Source organism: Tachypleus tridentatus, chromosome 2 (assembly GCF_004210375.1).
Source record: "Tachypleus tridentatus isolate NWPU-2018 chromosome 2, ASM421037v1, whole genome shotgun sequence".
Lineage (NCBI taxonomy): Eukaryota > Metazoa > Arthropoda > Merostomata > Xiphosura > Limulidae > Tachypleus > Tachypleus tridentatus.
This window is the reverse complement of record NC_134826.1, coordinates 113,521,564-113,543,391: the sequence shown is the minus strand read 5'-3', so window position 1 is coordinate 113,543,391 and position 21,828 is coordinate 113,521,564. Positions and strand designations below refer to the sequence as shown.

Here is a 21,828-nt window from a genome sequence, read left to right as displayed (position 1 = left end):
CCTTTCTCTAAGCCTGGGAAAGATCCCAAGATTCCTTCAAATTACTGCCCAATTGCTTTGATGAACTGTCTCTGTAAGACCTTAGAGAGGCTGGTTAATGCTCATCTTGTTTGGTTCTTCAATTCAAGCAACCTCCTTCTACCCACCCAGTGTGGGCTCCAATGACAATGCTTTACCTTGAACCACCGATTCGACTTGAAACGTTGATCAGATGAACCTTCCTCAAGCGACAACATGTTGTATCAATATTCTTTGATCTGAGAAGGCTTAAGATACTATGTGTGGGTTTGACACTTTCCTGTTCCTTCTTAAAGGAATTTGGAGTCCCTCAAAGCTGTGTTTTAAGTATAACACTTTTCAGTACAACTCCCTCATTGTTGCAAAAGGTCTCTGTGTCGATGACTTCTAGACCTCATGTCAGTCATCTAACAGGAGATTTATTGAGCGGCAGCTACAGACTGCTCTCACTCGTTTACTGAAGTTAACCACAGCAAACAGTTTTAACTTCGCTCTCTTTAAAACTGTTTGAATGTACTTTTTCTGCCAACAGGGTATTCACCCAGATTCTGAGCTCTGTGTCAATAAAGTTGTGGTCTCTGAGACAAAGTTCTTGGGGTTTATCTTTGACCATAAACTGACCTTTATACCACGCATCAAGCAGCTAAGAGTCAAATGTACAAGAGCATTGAACATCCTTCATGTCTTCTCTCCCACCACTTGAGGAGCAGATCGAAGTTCTATGCTAAAAATATATCATGCTCTTATTTGATCAAAACTGGGCTATGGGTCTCTGGTCTATGGCTCTATCAGGACCTTGGCCTTGAAGGTACAGAACACCATTTATCATTAGGGACTTTTGCATCTGGACTTTCTATACTTCTCCAGTCCAAAGCTTGTACACAGAGTCTCATGAACTTCTTCTGTACTTTTGCTGTTTGCAACTGTCTTTACTGTGTGTTTCAAAACTTCTATCCTTACCACAGCATCTCACCTGGGGATGTATTTTCCTTCCTCAGTGGGCCATCCTTTTTCAGAACATTTGATCTGCCATTGTTTCTTTTGGTTTTTGTATCCAAGCACAATTGGATGAATTGCATTTGTCCTTGAATACCATTGCTGTATCCAATAGTCAGCCTACTCCACCATGGCTATTTACAATCCCCAAATGTGACCTTTCTTTTAGTCATCTGAGAAAAGTGGATACCCCTGATTTGAAGTACCAATTTTTATTTACTGAACATCTTTTGAACCATTCCTTTATTCCCATTTATATGGATGATATGAAATCAGGTGACTCTGTACCCTCTGCCATGGTTTGTTGTGGTTCAGTTGTTGTGCACAGAATCCCCTTTGAAGTTTCTGTGTTCACTGCCAAACTGTATGCCATTTCTCTTGCTGTGGGTCATATAGAAGCTAAGCAGTATTCAAGTTGCACTATTTATACTGATTTGCTTAGTTCTCTGCTGACCCTGGAATTGCTTTATGTTAGTTCTCACCATTAATTAAAACTGACTGGTCTGTTTCTCTTTAACATTTACTTTTATCCAGTTCTTCTGTATAGTATGCCACTTTGGTATTCATAGGAATGAGCTCACTGACACCTCAGTTAATTTTGTCTGTTCTGATGCTGTTGCTGCTGTGCCTTTTCCATTCATGCACTATGGTCCAGAACTCAAGGCTCGGGTCTGTGCCAGTTGGCAGTTGACTTGGAGTGAGAACTGTGAAAATAAGCTTTTCCAGATAAAACCCTCCATTGGACTTTGGCTATCTTGTTTCTGTAAGGAATGGAAAGAGGAAGTTGTTCTAACTAGACTTTGCATTTGTCACAGTTTTTTAAATAATTTTCTTTTATTTGAGACTGATGCACCAATGTGTGGTCTGTGTGACATTCAGGTCACAATAGCCCACATTTTACTGTCATGCCATCTTTAAGGGTCATAACGACAGCACCATTTTAGACATGTTTATCCCTGATGTTGGACAGTTGATGATGGTGACACTGACCACCTTACAAATGTTTCTTTTTTAAAGGGCATTAATATTTTCAATACTATTTAAATTTTTAAAACAAAAATTAGACTTTGTTTTGTTTTAACATGATTCTTTTTTACAAATTTTAAGAATTTTACTTCAATTTTTTACTGGTTGTTTGGTGCAGATAGTGTTGCTTTGCACCATAACATGTTAAACAACCAACCAACTTATTCCTTTGCATATTGAGGTCCATATATCTTCTTACTCACATATACATTGTTTAGCTAAGATTGCAATATTGTATACCATTGGTAGGTTGCAAGATCAGTGTCATAAATCTGTGCCAACTTTGATCCAATCGGAAAGTGACATATAATGCTAAGTATACCGTAATTAGATTTTAATACATTTTGATGTGCTTGTTGCAGCCACCCAGACAGATCATGAGTTAGTTTATGCAATATTTCTTCAGTAAGTCTCCAAACTATTCTTATAATTTAGTGCTTAATTTGGTAGAACATCAGTGTTTGTAGTGTCAGTTGCATTTAACAACAATAACTAGATAGCTTAGCCTCAATTTTACAGTTGGCATGTGAGAAACCACTTCCATTTTTAATGCATTTGGAGACTGCTTGGGAAACATAAATCAAGAGCTAGGATCATCTAAAAGTGTAATGCTATAAACTAAGTTTCTTTTACATGGCATTCACACTTCTTCATTTGCTCTGTAAAATTTATGACTGAAACTTTGAAGATGTTGGAGTTAAGCAAAATTTAGCAAAGCACAAACTACTAAAATTAAAAAAATCAGCATTGTGGAACCACTGTTGCAAAATGACTTATAATGTGCTTGAATTTGTAAGGAATGTACTAGCTTTACATTTCAAGTCCATAGTTTGGTAAATGATGTTATCGTAAAAGTTTTAAAATGTTATATGTATATATTTCTTTCCTGAATTTAATTTATATTGATGAGCATTTCTTGGCAATACCTGCCACAATTTCTATCTGTACACAGGAAACCAGATAATTAGAAAATCATTGCTTGAAAAGTTGCATATTTATATAAAGAATAATGCTAAATTCTTGAAAATGCATTTTATAGTCACTTAATTTTTTTTTTGGTAATTTGTAGTTTTAAATATAGTATTGTTGTTATTTACCAATCTTACAGTAGTATTTGTACAGAAAACTTTGAAATATTTCTTTAACTTCTGGATAAATTTGGAAATTGTTGATGAATTATTTTCTGTTGAAAATATGATAGCACTGAATGAAGCACAGGTTAGGAATGTATCTATAGACACTATTAAATAATATTCAGTAGAACATACTGTATAAATTAGTTGAGATTAAACAATGTGGTTTGAGCAGAATTTGGTTTATGGGAAATTTCTAGCTAGAGCTTCTGTTAAGATGAATAATTGCATTTTATGTCTAAAAGAAACGGATAAATTTCTGAATCTGCAGTTCATTAGGTTCCTTGTATATTCGGTTTTGCTTCTGAAGATGTTTTTGGGTTAAATTAATTCTGTTAGAAAGCTGCAGAAATTTTTTTATGACAATACCTAAAGTATTCTGTTGACTCGTATCCTTATTGATTGGTTATTATTATGAAAAATCTCATATTCAAACAGTGCATGCAAGTAAAATAACTTGCGTATTGAAAAAAATAAAAAGCTCTGAGATGTAATTCGATACTGAGCTTGACAAAAATAATGATTTTATTTTGAAAGGTTAGGCCATATGTTACCCATAAGTTTCTCTCAATATTTGTTTTTTATTTTTTTGTCATTCAGTGTCAAAAGTAACTACTATTAAAGCCAGCAAAATGAAGTATAATAAGAAATACTTTAATGAATACAAGTCAACTTAAAACTGACTGGGTATGTGGAATGTAAGAATTTAATTAATAAGAAAAATTAAGATTTTAAGACATAAGGAAGAAATTCTTAATGTTTTATTTTTGACAATGTCTCACAAAAGTTTTTTTTAAATTTAACTGCCTAAAAGTTTATATATTATGTGATATTTTTAAAAATTGAAATTATACTATTTGGTGATTTTTAGTAATCTTCATGTAGCTTAAGTATATCCTCTGTAAAATGTTAAACCATAGTAAGGTTATGTTGTTTAACTGAGTGGTATGTGTCGGTAGCTTACTTTATAATTTTTACTATGTTTGTTGATAAATTGAAATGTTGCTACATAAAACATAGATTAATGTGGAATCAGTAGAATTAAGTCATTATAATGTTTTCAGTAAACTAGTTTAAAAAATCAACTGATAAACCTTGATAAAGGAGTAGTAGGAAATAAGGTACAAGTATGATTTTTGGCTTCTCAAGATAGTTCTTAGGGTGTATTAATACAAGGATAATTCATTGTAATATAGTTTTTTCATATTTGTTTTTATCTGAAAAAACCTTTTCTACTGGGATTTAAAAACAATAACATTGTATTCAACATTGTAAAATAATGATTGTTTTTCCTTATTACATTCTTTAACTTTACTACATGTTGCAGTACTAGTGAAAGGGACCTTGTGTGTGTGTGTACATAAAGAACATAATAATAGTTCAAGTTAGTTTTTCCATCTCAAGAGCACTTTGTTGATTTAACACGTAATTAATATTTTTAGTTAAAAATGTTGTATTATTATAAGCCTGTGGCATTGTTATTAACTATACTTTCATAAAGATATAAGTATTTTATTTGACAGCATTTGAAATGTGAACCCTTTTTTGTATACAAGTTTTGTTTACATACATCATGAGTAGTGTTTTTTCAGAACATTTTAATTATATTTGTAAAACACTGTTGTTAAATGTTCCTGACATGGGTAGGTGGATATAGTTGAATAATGAAATAAAACTACTGTGTTACAGTATCAGTAACAATACTGCATTACTAGTCAACAAAATAATAGCAAGTGAAACACAACTGTCAAATAAGCAAAAATTACCATATTTGCCCAAATATCGTGCACTTTCCCCTTCCAAATACTTCCTGAAAATGTCTGTGCATTATATTTGTGCATGTTCAATTTTTTTAAAGTATTTCACTAAAAGCTGCCACCAAAAATCATTAAAGCACCATTAAAGGTTTAAAAAAATGTATATCCAATGCAATAAATGGGATGGATGATTAAATGCTGTGAGAATCAAAAGAGGATAAAGTGAAGGTCCAGGGAAGCAAATACATTGGTAGCAACAATTCTACTGATGACAAAGATTTATGTGAAGATAAATGATTACCTTTGTATATTTATAACTGATCATGTTTCCAATAAATTTTGTAAAATTGAAATGTAAAAAAACATTTGAGAGATTTCCAAAAATGTTATAAGATTGATATCATATTTAGAAACTATTTAATACATTTGTACGACTGGTGTTAAAAAACATTTTTTTCAATTTAACCTTTTAAAATTAGTTTTGCATTATATTCAGGCAAATACAGGTTAATGTTATGTTTTTCTTTTAATGAAGGAATTATTTTTATATATTTGTTTTTAACAGTCACCTAGCGACTGTAGTCACCTCATCTGCTTCTATAGCTGTGCCACTACGCTTGTTAGAAGTGTTCACAGATCCTGAAGTTTACATGCATACAAGTGAAGGAACGACACATACAGCTCTTTTACCTTTGGAAAAGTTGTGGCTTCACCTTACCAGAGAAGGTAAGAGAAGAGAATGCTTCAGGAACTCAATTTCATTCTTTGGTGAATTTGCAGTTTAAGATGAAATAAAATCTACTGTGTGGTATGTTTATATCATTTACCAAAATATGGTTAGGATGTATTCAGTTATACTTGTTATAAAACAATAGCATTGGGCCAGCTTGTGAAAGGCTTTCACACCAAAGCAATTGTAATTTCTAGATTATATAAATAGTGTTCTGATCACTGCTGTGTTCCATCCCAGTTAGTCTGAAGTATTCTGAATTGAGAAAAAATCATTGTCCAAACATTATGGTGTGAATATAGTGTGGATGGAGTAATATAATTGTTTTTTTAATACCTGAAAATCCGTAAGGGATTAGGTAAAGAATGTAGTGTTTAAAAATGTAGTAGGCTTAATACAAATGTCTCGATGTTAGCACAGCAATGCACCTGTAACTGTTGACCTGAATGCCATGTTTCATTGAAGAAACTTTGAAAGAAATTTTAAGTAGTTTCTTCATAAATTGTTAAAAGTTGTTTAAAAAGAGACTTCTACCAGTCTCTTAGTTCATTCCAGAACAGAATCTGCTTAAGACTCTACAGTTTCAAATTACTAACAGGTATTTTTGTAAAGTGAAAAAGAGCTGTTAAAGGAATTACATAAAAACAACAACAAAAATTAAGCTCTAAAATCGATCTAATTAATATATTACGTAGGTGGCCAACTCACTTTTAACTAAGTGCAAGTAGTATGCAACATTAAAATCTACAGTATACATCTGTTAATTTGAAAATATTAAATATTGTAAAAAAAGCAAAAAGTTTTGTTTGGAATATTCATGCATGCATGACAAGTATTAGATTACAAAATCTTCTCATTTATTATTTTGTCTAATTTCTAATACCTTTTTATTTGGCTGTTTGAAACTACATATTCTTGTGGACTTTAACTTTAGATTTGTTGGGGTCAGTGACACCTTTTGCAAATTTGGTAACTCCTCATTTCTTATATAAGAAAAATGTAAAAATCATGATGTAGTTGGATTATTTTAGCATATTTGATTAAGAAGACCTAGTAACTAAAATGTTTACAACCTTTATAAAGAAAAGAACCTCTAGAGGAAATAGTTTATCAGAAAAGCATACAGGTTTTAGATGTAGTTATAATTTTATTAGCTTAAGAAGCTTGTAAGTAAAGAATAATAAAGTTCAGTTAGTTACATTTAAAATTTGACAAAAGTAAAAAACAAAAAGGTTCTTTATTTACAAATTGATAGCCAGAAATAAGCAACAAAGATATACAAGTATGATAAATTTGTAGCTGTTTTTTATAGTGACAGGTTTTATCTGTGCAGACAGGAAGTTTAAATAATTTCACTTATCAAATAAATGCTACATTAGGGCTATGGATGTAGACAAAAGTCTAAATATAAATTAAGATTAGCAGTTTGGGTTTGTTTTCTTCAGTTTGTTCAAAACAAGTGTTGACAATTTATATTTAAACAAAATTCTATATATGAGCATTTCAATACATAATTTTATCTTGTAAGTACTTTGAGGGGAGGGGTAAATACAATTTTTGTAAAGTTGATATTGTCATCTACTCATAAAATTTGTAATACTTAGGGATAAAAAGGGTTGTAAGAATAATTATTAATTGCAAGTTTGATTACCATGTAAAAGTAAATAAAGAAAAAAGTTTTAAAGGATATCTTTCATTTTGTTTACTTACTGGTATGTATATTAAATAAAAGAAGATATTAAAGGGTTTGTTTACAAATAAGGTTTTATGTTAAAAAGCATTCAGAGTATTAAATTATTAGCTAAAATCAGATTTATGGATTTAAAAAATAAATTTTGAGGATAAATAGTGTTGTTGTGGATTTTGATACAAGAAAAAATTAATGTGTGTGTCAAGTGATCAAAACAAACAGATAAAAGACAGTAGTTTTCCTTTTTCAAAGGGCATGAAAGGAAGTATATTTTTATTACATAACAGTGCTGCATATGAAATTTCCTGCTTCCCTGTCCAAGTAAATGTAATTTGGAAATTACTCTGTACCATTATTTCTGTGCAAAATCTATAACCTTAACAGTAACCGTATTTAAAGGAAATTGAGAAATCTGTTTCTAAAGTTCTTTTCAACTTTGAAGGTTTTGCCAGTCTCTTATTAATTTACCAAAACACAAACCCTATTGAGATTGACTCAGTCAGTTTGACCAACTAACCATCATGTCACTGTAAAACTTTTGTTTTTTTTCCTTTGGGTGAAATTCTTATTTTTTTTATCCTAACACTTGTCTATAATAAAAGCTGAAAAATCAGATATAAAATCAAATATTTTTTTTCTAGAGTGACTGAATGTTGTTACACACAATTATATTTATTTCTCCTGAACAACTTCAGATTTCTAAGAAGTTCCTATACTGTTTTCATTTTATTTTGAACTTTGCTTAACTTAATAAAGCAACAAATTGCCTGGCAAGAGCTTAGGGTGATCAAGCTGTATAGTTACACCACCCAACAGCATCTGTGTTTACCTCTAGTTTATGTACGTTTTCTTGTCTAACCTAACAAGTTTCTACTTGTCAAATTTTTATTCTTTTGTTAAAACAATATGCAACAAATATATATAAAAATTAAGAGATTTTGTACTTGCTTTAGCTTTGAGTTATTTTGTCCTGGGGTTCATAGTTTAGTATGTTTATTTTGTTTTCATTGTGTTGATTGCCCAAAAATAATTTCTGTAGCTTTGAAATGTGCATTTTAGAACCCCCAAAGAATATATTAGGCATCAGAATATCTGTAAACTGCTAAAATTACCTGGTTTTCTAACCAACCTGTAAATTTTAAAAAAAAAAAAATCATTATTGCTTGGAACAGTGTCTTTAGTCTAAACACATCAAGATCTCCTGGCAGATTGTTCTCTTTGACCACTAAACCAAAAAACAACATCATTTAGTGCAGTACTACTGTTAGTATAAAAAAAAGTAGGGCTAAGTGTGATTGCCAGTTGACAGCAAAGAAAAGGAGATCCAGGAAAGTACTTTTTCTTGTTTTTCATGTATATTCTTTATTTATATTATAAAAACTAAAATGTAAAAATAGGAAACTGCTTGCATTATTTCAGGTTAGATGAGAAATAAATAAATAATGTAATAAAATTTATTCAGGGAATACACTCTCAAGTAGCTCGTGTGTAATATAATTCAATACCGTAATGTGAGTTGCATGTTTGAAAATAGTAATTAGAAAGGCTTTAAAATGAAATGAAACTAAAATTCAAGGATGAATAGATGTATGTGGTTGTAAGTGTAAAGCTGTTTAGGTTAAGTGTAGTTTCATATTACAATTTAAAGTCATTTTTAGAAAAAGAAAAGGCTAAAGTAGATTTATTTAGATTTTTGGGAGTTTATAAGGTAAGTGAAATTGACCAACTCTGTATAAAACTAGGGAAGAGAAAATAACAAAATATGAAGTTTTAATGAAAAAATCTTTGAAATATATTTAGGTTTGAGAGATTATACAAATCATTTGAAATTTTTGTGATGAAAATTGTTTTTAATTTTAACATGAAAATTACTTGGCACTCAGACTAGAATGTAGAAATACTATCTATATTCATGTACAATTTTTTTTATAAAATCCTTCATTATGAGATCTGATTTTTTATGGAGAAAAGGCTTGTAATGTTTACTAAAATGTCTGCCAAAGTTTGTGAAGATGCACCAAATGTATTAAAAGTCAAAGTGTAGAAACTGTGAGGAGTACAAAAGTGTTTGAGATAGACAGATCCAACCAATTTTGTTCCAAGAGAGTTAACCATCTCACTGCAGACAGGTCAAAGAGTACATTTCATGAACTTTTAGAGAGCTTTATTCAAAATTTAGTTACACAACTTTATTATCAATGTATGTCAATAAATTTAATATCAAAACAAAGTTTATAATTGAATAGTACATGTTTTTTAATTTATTAATTTAAAAGAAAGTATTAAAATTATCCATTTTGAGTGTCATGTAGCGTGTACTCTTTTCTTATTGCTTTGTATATATTTTATTATGCCTACCATAACACATCTATAGTGATTAATTAATTGAAGCTCAAATTTCAGATATTGACAAACTAGAATATAAAATAATCTCCCAGTGTTTTCATATGCTGAGATAACATTATACTTAGGAAACCTAGAAGAGCAGCCCTGTCCACTATATTCTTGTAAAACATCTTGTCTACTCATGCCTGCTTCTTTTAAGTGTATTCTAAACTACATAAATCTGAGTTATTTTGTAATTTGCTTGAAGGGAAAAGCCATATTTTTACTGTAAATGTTGAAGTCTAATGACTAAGCTCTTGCTCTGAACAAATATGAGTATTTTTAACCTACATAAAGCTTAATTAAAAATTAGTTTAATGGTGGTTCTGTATCTACCAGTGTAGTAATTTAATAATTCTATTTTTTTTTAAATAAAATCTTATCTTATTCTTCCACTTGAGAGAATAAATGAGTTTTGTCAATTATGGTTTGAGAGTACAAATAAATTGTCACTACATTTTAAGAAAAATGAAATGTTGGAATAGTAATAATTTATATTCATATATAATGTTTAATAATTTAAATGTTACTGTATAATACAAAATACTAGTCTACTAAAGCATAGCCAACACCAGGTCAGTTTTATATTATGTATGGTAATAGAGTGCATGTGAATCACGTTGATGCAAGTTATGTAATGTTAGCTAGGCTTGACTAGAGGTCACAATAATAAAAAATAATAAATAAGTATATAATGTTATAAGACTTAAGCTACTTAGACTAAACATTTGTATTTTTGTGTAATATTGTATATCGTCATTCTAACAAGACAAAAAGCGTAATTTATATTTCCTAATTTTTTTATGATGGTTGTGAAGTTTGTCAAGTGACAGACCATGCATAGAGTATAGAAAAAATATATAAAAATAAAATCTTACTGAAAATATACATCTGAAATATATTTAGGAGGTTCTGGAGATTGCACAAATGATATTTGAGATTTTTTGGACAGAAAAATCTTTTCCATCATAACATGAAATCACTTTGCACTCAGACTAATAACCAAACAGACTATATTTTTGCAAAGAAGTCTTTAGTAAAAATATTTCACTAAAAAATGATTTTTAAGTACAAAATCTTGTAATTTTTACTAATAGGCTGCCAAATTTTGTAAAGGTGCAAATACTGTATCAAAGGTTTTCAGATAAATACTTGTGCAAATGTGTAGAAGATCTCATCTATATTATACTAAGCCTATTGTGAAAGGGTTAATCTTCCAAATTTCAAAGTAAGTTGTGTTTTGGAAACACATGAAACAAAAATGTCACTTTTTAGTTACACAAACATGCATTAATACTGTTTAATTAAACTTATTTATGATAATTTCAGTTTAAACTGTTATGGGTATGTAATGTGAAAATAGTGAAACACTTGTTTAAATATTTCATTTTAGTGCATTATTTACAAGCACTTTTACTTCAAGTGATGTTTTTCCTTTACAGGGTATTTCAAAAAACTGAGAATTGTAATGGAAAATAGAGTTCCAAGCTTTCTTGAACAGTCAGCGAGTCCTCCCATACCACTTGCTGCTTCCCTTTTGTCTCTCATCATCAGACCTCTGATGGTGTGTAAAAATTTAAGATCAAAGTAAGTTGTAATTGGTTTATAGTGTATACTGTTAATATTAAAAATGTGATAAATCCTACCATAGTATTGACATTATGTGAACATGTATGTGTGGCTAAAGTATATTCATAATTCCACACAGATCCTGTGTGTTTTTGGCAAAGAGCAAAGAAAGTAGTAATTAAGTTGAGACCTATACACTCAAGATTTAAAGTAAAACAAAATAAAAATAAATCATAGCATATTAACCTAGATATGTTCACTTCTAAATCCTATTTGATGTGGGTGAAAATTTTACAAGTTTTTAAGAATCACTAATGTTACTTTCAGTAATTTACTTATTTACAAATACTTAGCATAAAGAAGTAGGAACAGTTAACAACTGAGTGGTTATTTTTAATTCTGATTTTATTTAGTACATGAATATAACTTTTATATCATATTAAAAGGAACATAATACAGTGTGTACAAGATAATTTATGTCTGAACAAATTGATTAAGTTATGAAACACAAACTGTTTTTAGGAGACAATTTGCATAATAGTTAAAAATCAAGTCTAAAAATGTTGTATAGTAGCAACAGTTTAGTTTTAAACAAATGATTAAGTTACTATAAAAAAGTAAATTTTTAGGAGCTCTTGAGATTTAAAATATTAGGTGCATTACAAGAAACAAAATATATGTATATATATCAAGTTGCATTTGCAAATTGAAACTTGATTCTTCTAAATCTGGTTTACTCAAGTAAGTTTTTAAAAAAGGAAATTTGGTGCATTTGGACACTTGAAAAATATTCAAGGAGAAACACTCGAAAAAAAAAAAATTTAATGACCAGTAGTAAACTTAGTTAAATAACAAATGTTTGCATGGAGGAATCATTTCCTGAGTTGATGGAAGGTATTCTATCAACATGAAGTTATCTATTAAAATTATTTGAAGATAAAAAACATTTTGAATAAATTTGCTATTGTGATTAGTATGTGTAAAACAATGCATTGTTTAATTGCATCATGTATTAATGTAGGGACTATGTTGTGTGTAAACTACTGGAGGACTTTTTCACAACCCCTTTTACTCCACAAGTTGAGCTTTTTCTGTTACCAGCCCTAGCTCAGCACATGGATATTTTGGCAGCAGACATGTTGATATCTGCTCTTTTGAACACTGAAGGACATAATAAAGGAATGTGTTTATCACTGGAGCCTACACCATGGCTTTTGTACAGCATCCTGTATCTTATGTCTTCACAAACAGGTATACCGAAGTGTTGTAATTTAGAAGCTGCAAAAGTTTATATGTGGATGTAAGTCTATTGTGAAAATGAGATTTGTTGAATAGTGTAAAAAATCATTTAGTTTAGTTTGCAAATACCAATAAATTTAAAATTTATTTAAAAACAAACATAATTTAGGTATTATTGTATAAGTAAAGAAAAACTTTTCATAAAAGGAAATAAATGTGTGGATGATCAATATTGATCCTTCGAAAAACAATGCAATCTAGATAGTAAGAATAGCATTTGCATCATCTCTACATAACAGCAAAGGCACAGAGAAGTATAATGTTAACAAACAAAAATAGAATAAATGCAACTCAGTTGTGATTATATTGCTATGTGTTGAAAGAGTTAAAGGAACACTAAATTTCTGCATGTAAGCTACCTCCAAGTAAATTTGTGGATTATTGATATATAAATTTATGTTATGTAGGTCCTGTTTTTACATTGAAATAAAATCTTTCAGATAAATAGTTTTCTGACAGAAATGTATTTTACCTTAGAATGGATCATTTTATATCTATCTGCTTGTAGATCCTTTTATATGTATGTATGTATATAAGTGTATATAATATAAAACAAGCCTTAAACAAAAATTTTGCAAACTGACAAAGTCATCAGGCCAAAGATTATAATGTTGGGTATATGCTGTGTTCTGGTGTTTGTTGGTGACCCATATAGCATTGGGGATACACTATTTATCAATCTTAACCCACAGTTGCAAAATTTTTAAATAACATTAAAATAAAAAGAAATTAAAAAGAGAACAATCTGTTGTAAGAATGTGACTACTATCAGAATAAAACTGAAAAATAAATAAGAAAAAGAGAAAAGCAAAGTCATACGAGTGGGGTTTAAGGTAGGTTTGCCCTTGACATTAGCTAATGTCATAGGTGGTACTGGCTGCCTCACTCATGTTTTTACATTTTTAAGCGCTATTGGTCTTTAACTTAATTTAAAGTTTTTATTGGACTCTATACTGTTTTAGCATGATTTATTTTACACATTTTAATTTCATAGGGACCTCAACCAAGAATTGGAAAAGACAACTTTAGGTGACTGACAGCAAGTTTGAACTTAATGCTTCAGCCTTCCTGGCAGATCTCAATTTTACATATTTTTCCTTCATTTTCATATACCATTATAGTATACTACATCTTGTTTGGCACAAATAGCCTAGTAGCTTAGTGCCAATAAATATGAAATACCTACCTACTATTGGGGTTAGTAAGAAAATCTTGCCTCCTGATGTTGTTGTTTCTGTTCATTATCATAGTAAAGTTCAAATGAATGAGGTAATATTAGTAGTTCAGCAGAAAAATATATTCTGGATAAAATCTCTACTGTGTTGTGAACTAAACTAGCATGCCATCCATCCTCTACTTGTATTTTCTCATTACAAACTTTTAAATAATTCCATTTTTGGTTTTTGTCTTTATCATTAAATTGATCTTGATGTTTTCAGTGCAGTCCTCACTTTTTTGATGTAAATATTAACTTAATTGCCTTAGTTATATTTGCAGAAGTTATCACACATTATCTTAAAATGACAATAAAGAGGTAGTGAATTGTTTTACACAATGATATACCTATGTATTAAAGATGAAAACACATAACAGTACCTAACAAATTATCGTAGAATAGTTACACCTAAGGTTTGGAATTCTAATTGAACTATAATATGAATCACATTTTATTCATTATTTACCTTAAATTCAGCTTTGTAACTGGTAGATCTAAACTAAATATAACCATCTCAAACAATCCATGGAGGCTGATAAACCACCCTTGAATAAAGAAAGTAAGGAAAAAAGATGTGGTCGTAAACAGAAGGGTTCTCCACCCAATTCGCCTACACGTAAATAAAAATGGCCACCCTGATACAATGGAACTGTTGAGGTTTACACTCTAATCTGGATGACATCAAAACACTGATTGCTTCCTACCATCCTGTTTGTCTTTCCTTACAGGAAACATTTCTGAAACGTGCTGATACAGTTTTCTTTATACAGAAATGACAGGCTGTGTGATGAATAGGTGCATGGAAGGGTGGCACTGTTGGTTGATAAGCAGGTGCCCACCCTGATTTTGCCACTTGCACACCCTTGGAGGCTGTAGCCATATGTGTTTCACAACCAGCATATCCTCTACCACCAGTTCAAAAGTCATTTGGGACAAGATTCGAAAGGTCAGTGAGCAATATCACTCTTCCCTTCTTGATCTTGCTCTCTGATGGCCAGGAAGTGGCTTATACCCAGAGCATCACCAATACCTTTGGTGAAAGCTTTTGCCGGGTATTTAGTACTTCTGTTATTTCCTCCACCTTCGTAACCATCAAGACTCAAGCAAAGCAACCACCACTTTTATTTTGATCTCATTGTCTCTATGATTATAATAATTTCTTTACACTGGTGGATCTCAAACTGGCCCTTCATCGGTCTGACAGTACATTGGTTGGACCTGATGATATACACTATGAGATGCTGTACCATCTATCTCCTGCTTCTCTTGCTATCCTTCTGGTTGTTTTTAACCAAATCTGGCAGGAGAATGATTTTCCTGATACCTGGTGCCAGGCTATTGTCCTGTTTTTCTCCAAGTCTGGGAAGGATCCCAAGATTCCTTCAAACTACTGTCTAGTTGCTTTGATAAGCTGTCTCTGTAAGACCTTAGAGAGGATGATTAATGCTCATTTTGTTTGGTTCCTCAAATCAACCTCCTCTTGCCGACCCAGTGTAGGTTCTGATGACAGTGCTCTACCGTGGAGCACCTGATTCGACTTGAAACGTCAATCAGAGAAACCTTTCTCAAAGGACAACATTTTGCATCAATATTCTTTGACATTGAGAAGGCTTATGACACAAGAAGGAGGTATGGCATTTTGTGAGACCTCCATATATGTATAGGTTACATGGCCATTTTCACATTTTTAATAAAAATATTTTAATAGATAGGAGATTCTGAGGTCGTGTGGGTTAGATGCTTTCCCATTCTTTTCTACAGGAACTTGGAGTCCCTTGGGGCTATGTTCTGAGTGTCACTCTTTTCAGTATCAAAATTAATGCCATCACTGAACAACTCCCTCTCGCTGTTGCAAACAGGCTCTATGTTGACTACTTTCACATCTCATGTCAGTCGTCAAACATGAGATATATTGAGCTGCAGCTACAGACTGGGGCTTATCTTTGACCATAAGCTAACTTTTGTACCACACATAAAGCAGCTATGGATCAAAACTACAAGAACACTGAACATCTTCCATGTCCTCTCTTCCATCACTTGGGGTACAGATTGACGTTCTATGCTAAAGATATATTGTGCTCTTATTCGATCGAAACTAGACGATGGATCACTTGTCTATGGTTCTGCCAGACCATCAGTCTTAAAGATGCTAGATCCTATTCATCATCAAGGACTTCAGCTTTGCACTGGGTTTCTCCACACTTCCCCATTTCAGAGCTTATACATAGTCTCATGAACCTACTTTGCACCTCTGTCGTTTGCAACTGTCTTTACTATATGCTTCAAAACTTTGTTCCTTACCAAAGCATCCCACCTGGGGTTGTGTTTTCCTTCCTTGATGGGCCATGCTTTTTCAGTCCAGGCACAGTTGGATGAATTGGGTCTGTTCTTGGATAACATTGCTGTATCCACTGGTCAGTCCAACCCACCATGACTTTTTACAGTCCCCAATTGTGACGTATTTTTCAGTCATCTGAGAAAAGTAGACACTCCTGATTGGATGTTCTGTCTGCTGTTTGCTGAACATCTTTCAAACCATCCTTCCATTGCTATTTATACAGATGGTTCGAAATTAGGTGACTGTGTGGGCTCTGCCATGGTTTGGTGTGGTTTGGTGGTTGTGTGCAGAATCCCTTCTACAGCTTCTGTGTTCACTGCTGAACTGTACACCATTTCTCTTGCCCTGGATCACATAGAAGCTTAATAGTACTCAAACTGCATGATTGATACTGATTTGCTCTGTTCTATACTGGCCCTGGAATCACTTCACATTGGTTCACATCCTGTTCTCGCCGATATTCAAAACTGACTTGCCACTTTCTCTTTAACATCTACTTCTATCCAGTTTTTCTGGATACTGGGCCATGTTGGTATTCACGAGAATGAGCTCGCCAACACTGCAGCTAAGTCTAATTGCTCTGGCACTATCACCTCTGTGCCTGTTCCATACATGGACTATGGTCCTGTATTCAAGGCTCTGCTTTGTGCCAGCTTGCACTCGACTTGGAGTGAGCAATGGGAAAACAAGCTTTTCCAAATAAAGCCCTATATTGGACTTTGGTCATCTTGTTACCGTAAGGATTGGAAAGAGGAAGTTGTTCTAACTAGACTGCATTCGTCACAGTTTTTTAACTCATCGTTTTCTTTTATCTGGAACTGATGCACCAGTGTGTAGTTTGTGTAACACTCAGATCACAGTGAGCCACATTTTACTTTCTTGTCATCGTTACAATTTACAATGAGGGCACCATTTTAAGCATGATCTGTACCAATCTTTGTCCATAACATTAGACAGTGTTATTGGTGATGGTGATACTGTCCACCTTGGTAATATTTTTAGTTTTTAAAAGGCTATTAATCTTTCATGCTATTTTAGTTTTTAATTTATACATTACACCTTTTTAATGTGGCTCCCGTTTAACAATCACAGTTTATCTAGTTCAATTTGAAATTAGAAACTGGCCGTAACATTAAGTAACTCGAAACCAGGATTGGAAAGATAAACTTCAGGTGACTGACAGTGGTTTTTGTACTTACCTGTTAGTCTTCCTGGCGAGTTATTATTACAGTCATGCTGCAGAAAGTCCTTTACAACTTGAATTACTGTAGGTTTTCTCTTGACGTTGTAGACTTGATGTAAACATCTGTTTTATGCTATTTATGTTTATAAACTTTGTTTTGTTTTACCTTAATTTCCTTTTGTGAATTTTACTAAATTTACTTTTATCTTTTCACTGGATGTTTGGCACAGATAGCCTAGCGGCTTTGTGCCATTAATGACTAAATAAACCAACCAACCAACTGTCACAATAAAAGAACAATGTATTAATAACACTGCACAACAAAGTTTTTGCTTCTTGAATACTGTTGAGTGTTCCTTATAGATTTTGGCTGCTGATCATGAAAATCACATCCAAATTTGCCCATCATGTACCATTTCATTGAGATCTTCAGTTTCATCAGGACATTGTTACAATGGAAAAACGATACCAGGGTAACTAGAATCTGTCAGTGCTTGCTGACTACTGTTGGACACTGCAACGTGATGCACCAGATATTGAATACAAACGAAAATCAGGAGCAAAACTTTTATGTTGAACTTAATAGCATATTAGAAACATGAACGCAATTAAGTGTGTTATAGCTGGTAAACAGTTAACTGTCTATTTCTCAGAGTTCCTGTGTGATGAAGCAAAACCAAAACTATATTTGCATACACATCAGATACCTGTCACAATCAGCAAAAATTTTCAAAAAAATTGTTGTGCAGTGTAATATGAGACATGAATAAAATATGCACACCTAATACTTTTTATTACACGTGCATTTAAAATCATATATAGAAACACAGTGATTAGTTTAGAGATGTACAATTATAGTCCTATTTGTGGCAAAATACCTGAATACGTAAATTAAGATGAACAATCGTTCATGTTTCCGTAGTCATTGAATGGTACGTAGGCACTCTATTTTTATATTAAGTTACCTGATGTATTTGTTAATTCAACTATAATGTTTCTATACATTTATCTAATTTACTCAATCTACTTAAATGAATTTTAATTATATAGAAATATTGGGAGGAATCTCTTGTTCTTGAAGGTAGCATCTTTTGATTACATGTAAAGTATAGAATGTGAAACTACTGTTTATTATTATACAGCTTTTAGTTTTGTATTCCATGTTATTATTGATCTAATAAGAAATATCTTTGGTTTGAAACAATGTTTGGCTAAAAAGAATTGAGTGTGCAACTTAAAGGTTAACTTTAAGTATAGCTAGCTACAAGTTTGTCTGCCAGTTTTTATTTCATTCTATTATGTTGCATGTTCAGTCCCTTTCTTGCCTGTACTCCTGTTAATAATTCAAAGTGTGTCCTGCAGGTTGTTTTGGCTACACAACACAACCATGTGTTTTGATATTATTGTAGTTTTTAATGTCTTGGAAATTTTAAATCTTGGAGGTAACATATTTAAGTTGTGTGTGGGAGTATAGAATGTGTAGCTACTGTAAGTTATTATACTTATTATGATCAGTATTGTACTGTGTGTTAATGTTAACATTACTGTGACTTTCAACATCCTCAGTTGTTAAGTCGTATCTTTAGAATCTCACAGTTAGTTTAATTTACTGATATGCTAATCTTGTTGCACATAATTTGTTTTGACAGCTAGTCTCAGCAGTTCAGTTGTTGTGTGCTACCTGGCTGTTCTTCAGCACTTGATAACAGCTTTGCCCCCATTTTTGGGATCAGTGGTTGAGATATCTTCTGATGAAAGAGATAGCTTAGAAGACTTTGTAATGGAAGATGTACAGGTAATGTTTTTGAGTTTTACACTTTTTTTTTTTACATTATTTATAAAATACAATGTGATAACTGCCACGACTTCTATATTGGAGAAATAAGTAGAAAAATGGAAACCAGATTCAAAGAACATAAGTCATCTTCACACGTTTTTGAACATTGCTAGTCAAATAAACACAACATAACCATAGAAAACACTCAAATACTAAATAAAGAAACAAACATAAACAAATGCAAAATTAAAGAAGCCTCACTTATACAACTCAAGCCCAAAATAAACCAATACAAAGGAACACCTTTATACCTATATTAGAAAATAATATAATAAATAATAATAAAATAAATGATATAAAATTATATATTCAAACATCTAAGCATGCTTTCTACATTTTGACACTCAGTTACACAACCCCTTTCAAACATGTGGTCAGCTTCCAGTCAGTTACCTCTTTCTTTCTTTGTGAACCTGACGATGACTGAAGAAGGTTGAAATGTTGTTCGCTACTCTACATAAAAAATTTACTCAACCCAAACGAGCCGTTTTTACATGTATATTTTACATATATAGATTTGTATTGATTCTTGGTGTTGTGCATCATTTTTGGGAAATTATTGTATTTTTAGATTTTACCATCATAATACCTGATCAAAGTAATTTCTGTTGTTTCTTGTATATTAGTTTATTGTAGTTTATAGTTATGGAGTATTTTATTAGTTTTCTAGAAAGTTATTAAACCTTTGAAGACTGTGTTAAAAATAAAAAGCCTGAAAATATATGGAAATAATTGATATAGTTACATTTAACAGTACAGATGGAACAAATTGCAGAAGAAAACATACAAACTGAAAAATCAGTAATTAAAATGACTCACTCTTGTTGTGCTGTGTTTCAGTACATTTGATTACAATCCAATTTTTTTCCTGTTTATTGTTTCAGAACTAGCTCGAGCTGGTTATAATTCGAGGGAGTCTTGTGCATGTAAATATGTTAAATGTTTAAGTGTTTTATTTTATCAGAGTGTGATTAGTCCATATTTATTCTGACCAACAGTCCTTTTTGTTTTCATGGTGGTAATACTTGTTGAATTAAATTGCATGAAACTGGTACAGAGTTACCTACCAGGGGTAATACCTACCCCTCCAACTTCCTTATTTATGTTTTACTTAACTTTACTAATATAAATCAGGCAGATCCAGCAGGAGGTTACAACTCCTTTATTCAGTGGATCATCAAACAAAGATGCCTTATATACCCTTGTATAAAGAAATTAAATAATTTCAAGGGGTTTCATAATATCATAAAAGACCCTTCACTTGTAGAAACAGAGAACAAAGAAACCTGTAAAAGCTTGTATCTATAACACATTTTAATTCATGAAAAAAATTAGTGTAATTAATGTCATACATTCCTTACTTGTTGTTTTTTTTTCTGGAAAACTTACACCATAATACTACTTATATTTGAACTAATTATCTGAATGTATTCACAGTAAAATACTTTTTCCTAAACTGTTGCTTTTTTTGTTTTTTGTCAATCCAGGTAAATTATTTAACTTCTACCCACAAAGTCGGTCCACTTCAATGCTGTTTAGAAAAAAAAATTGAATAAACCTATAGAGTTCATAAGCTGTCTGAAAACATCTGTTAATTCATTAAATCAACTGTTTTTATAAAGTGCTGTTGACAAATAATTGTTATATGTGGAATCCCACTTCAATGGTGTCCTCCAATATTTTCTAGTTTTGTTGTCTTCTGGACGTTATTGCTAGAAGGATGCCAAAATTATTACCTATAAAACTTTATTAATATATTTTTTTAATTTCATTAGGTAATGTTTTTCATGATCAGAACATAAATATTTGCTCAGAAACAAAATGAAAATATTGTGTATTATCATAATTTGTAATTTAAATTTAAGTCATTAGATGGAATGGTACAGTTTACAGATTACTGTTATTAAGTGTTTTCATTTAACATCTCACTGATTCTATTTAGTTTCTTTGTTTGATTTTCTAAGTTTTCAAAGTGGAAAATTTAGTAATCTTTTAAGAAAATAGTAAGTATGTATGCAAATTATATGTTTACATAGTGAAACAAAAAAGTAAGCAGAATAAACTTTTATTAGCATAATAATTAAATAACATATTAATAAATGAATCCTTTAGAGCTTCACTGTCCTTACACAGGTTCTTTAAAATTAGATAACCAAAAAGAACTCCAAATTATTTCATAAAAATGAGTTTGCAGAAAATAGAAGATTACAACATCTTGTATATTTATAACAAATTATCAAAATCTTAAAAGTGCTTTCTAAATATGATTTTATATGAAATAAACTTGTTCCTACAGAGATGATTACAAAAAACATTACTTTCAAATGAATATTATTTTCAAGGAGTCTTTACATAAAGAGGGTTCATTATGAATTGTTAGTGATTACTGCTTCTTTTCTTACTGTACATTTTAAGGTATACTGCTACATTTTTGTAAAGCTATTTCACTATTATATTCTTCTTGTTTTTTTTCTTCTCACATTTCATGATGAAACATTCATTTTGCTACTTTTATAGGGTTTGCTTACCTCCTGATCTTTTAAATAATGTCACTTACCAAGGCTTAAACTGCTTTAAGCAATGATAGTATGTTTTCTTTTTTCTCTGATGCAATAATTAATGTTACTTATGAATGAAAATGTTCTTTACAG

The 21,828-nt window shown here is 31.4% G+C and overlaps 1 protein-coding gene across 3 annotated transcripts in view; it reads left to right on the top strand.

Annotated features, from left to right (window-relative positions):
- Positions 1-21,828, top strand: part of LOC143244871 (ubiquitin-protein ligase E3C) — an 89,683-nt gene that overhangs the window by 15,539 nt on the left and 52,316 nt on the right. For all 3 annotated transcript variants that reach the window (XM_076490303.1, XM_076490304.1, XM_076490305.1), the window contains exons 7-10: positions 5,496-5,656; positions 11,178-11,322; positions 12,326-12,555; positions 18,990-19,135. In XM_076490303.1, coding sequence (XP_076346418.1) covers positions 5,496-5,656; positions 11,178-11,322; positions 12,326-12,555; positions 18,990-19,135 — 682 coding nt within the window. The remainder of the gene's footprint in view (positions 1-5,495; positions 5,657-11,177; positions 11,323-12,325; positions 12,556-18,989; positions 19,136-21,828) is intronic.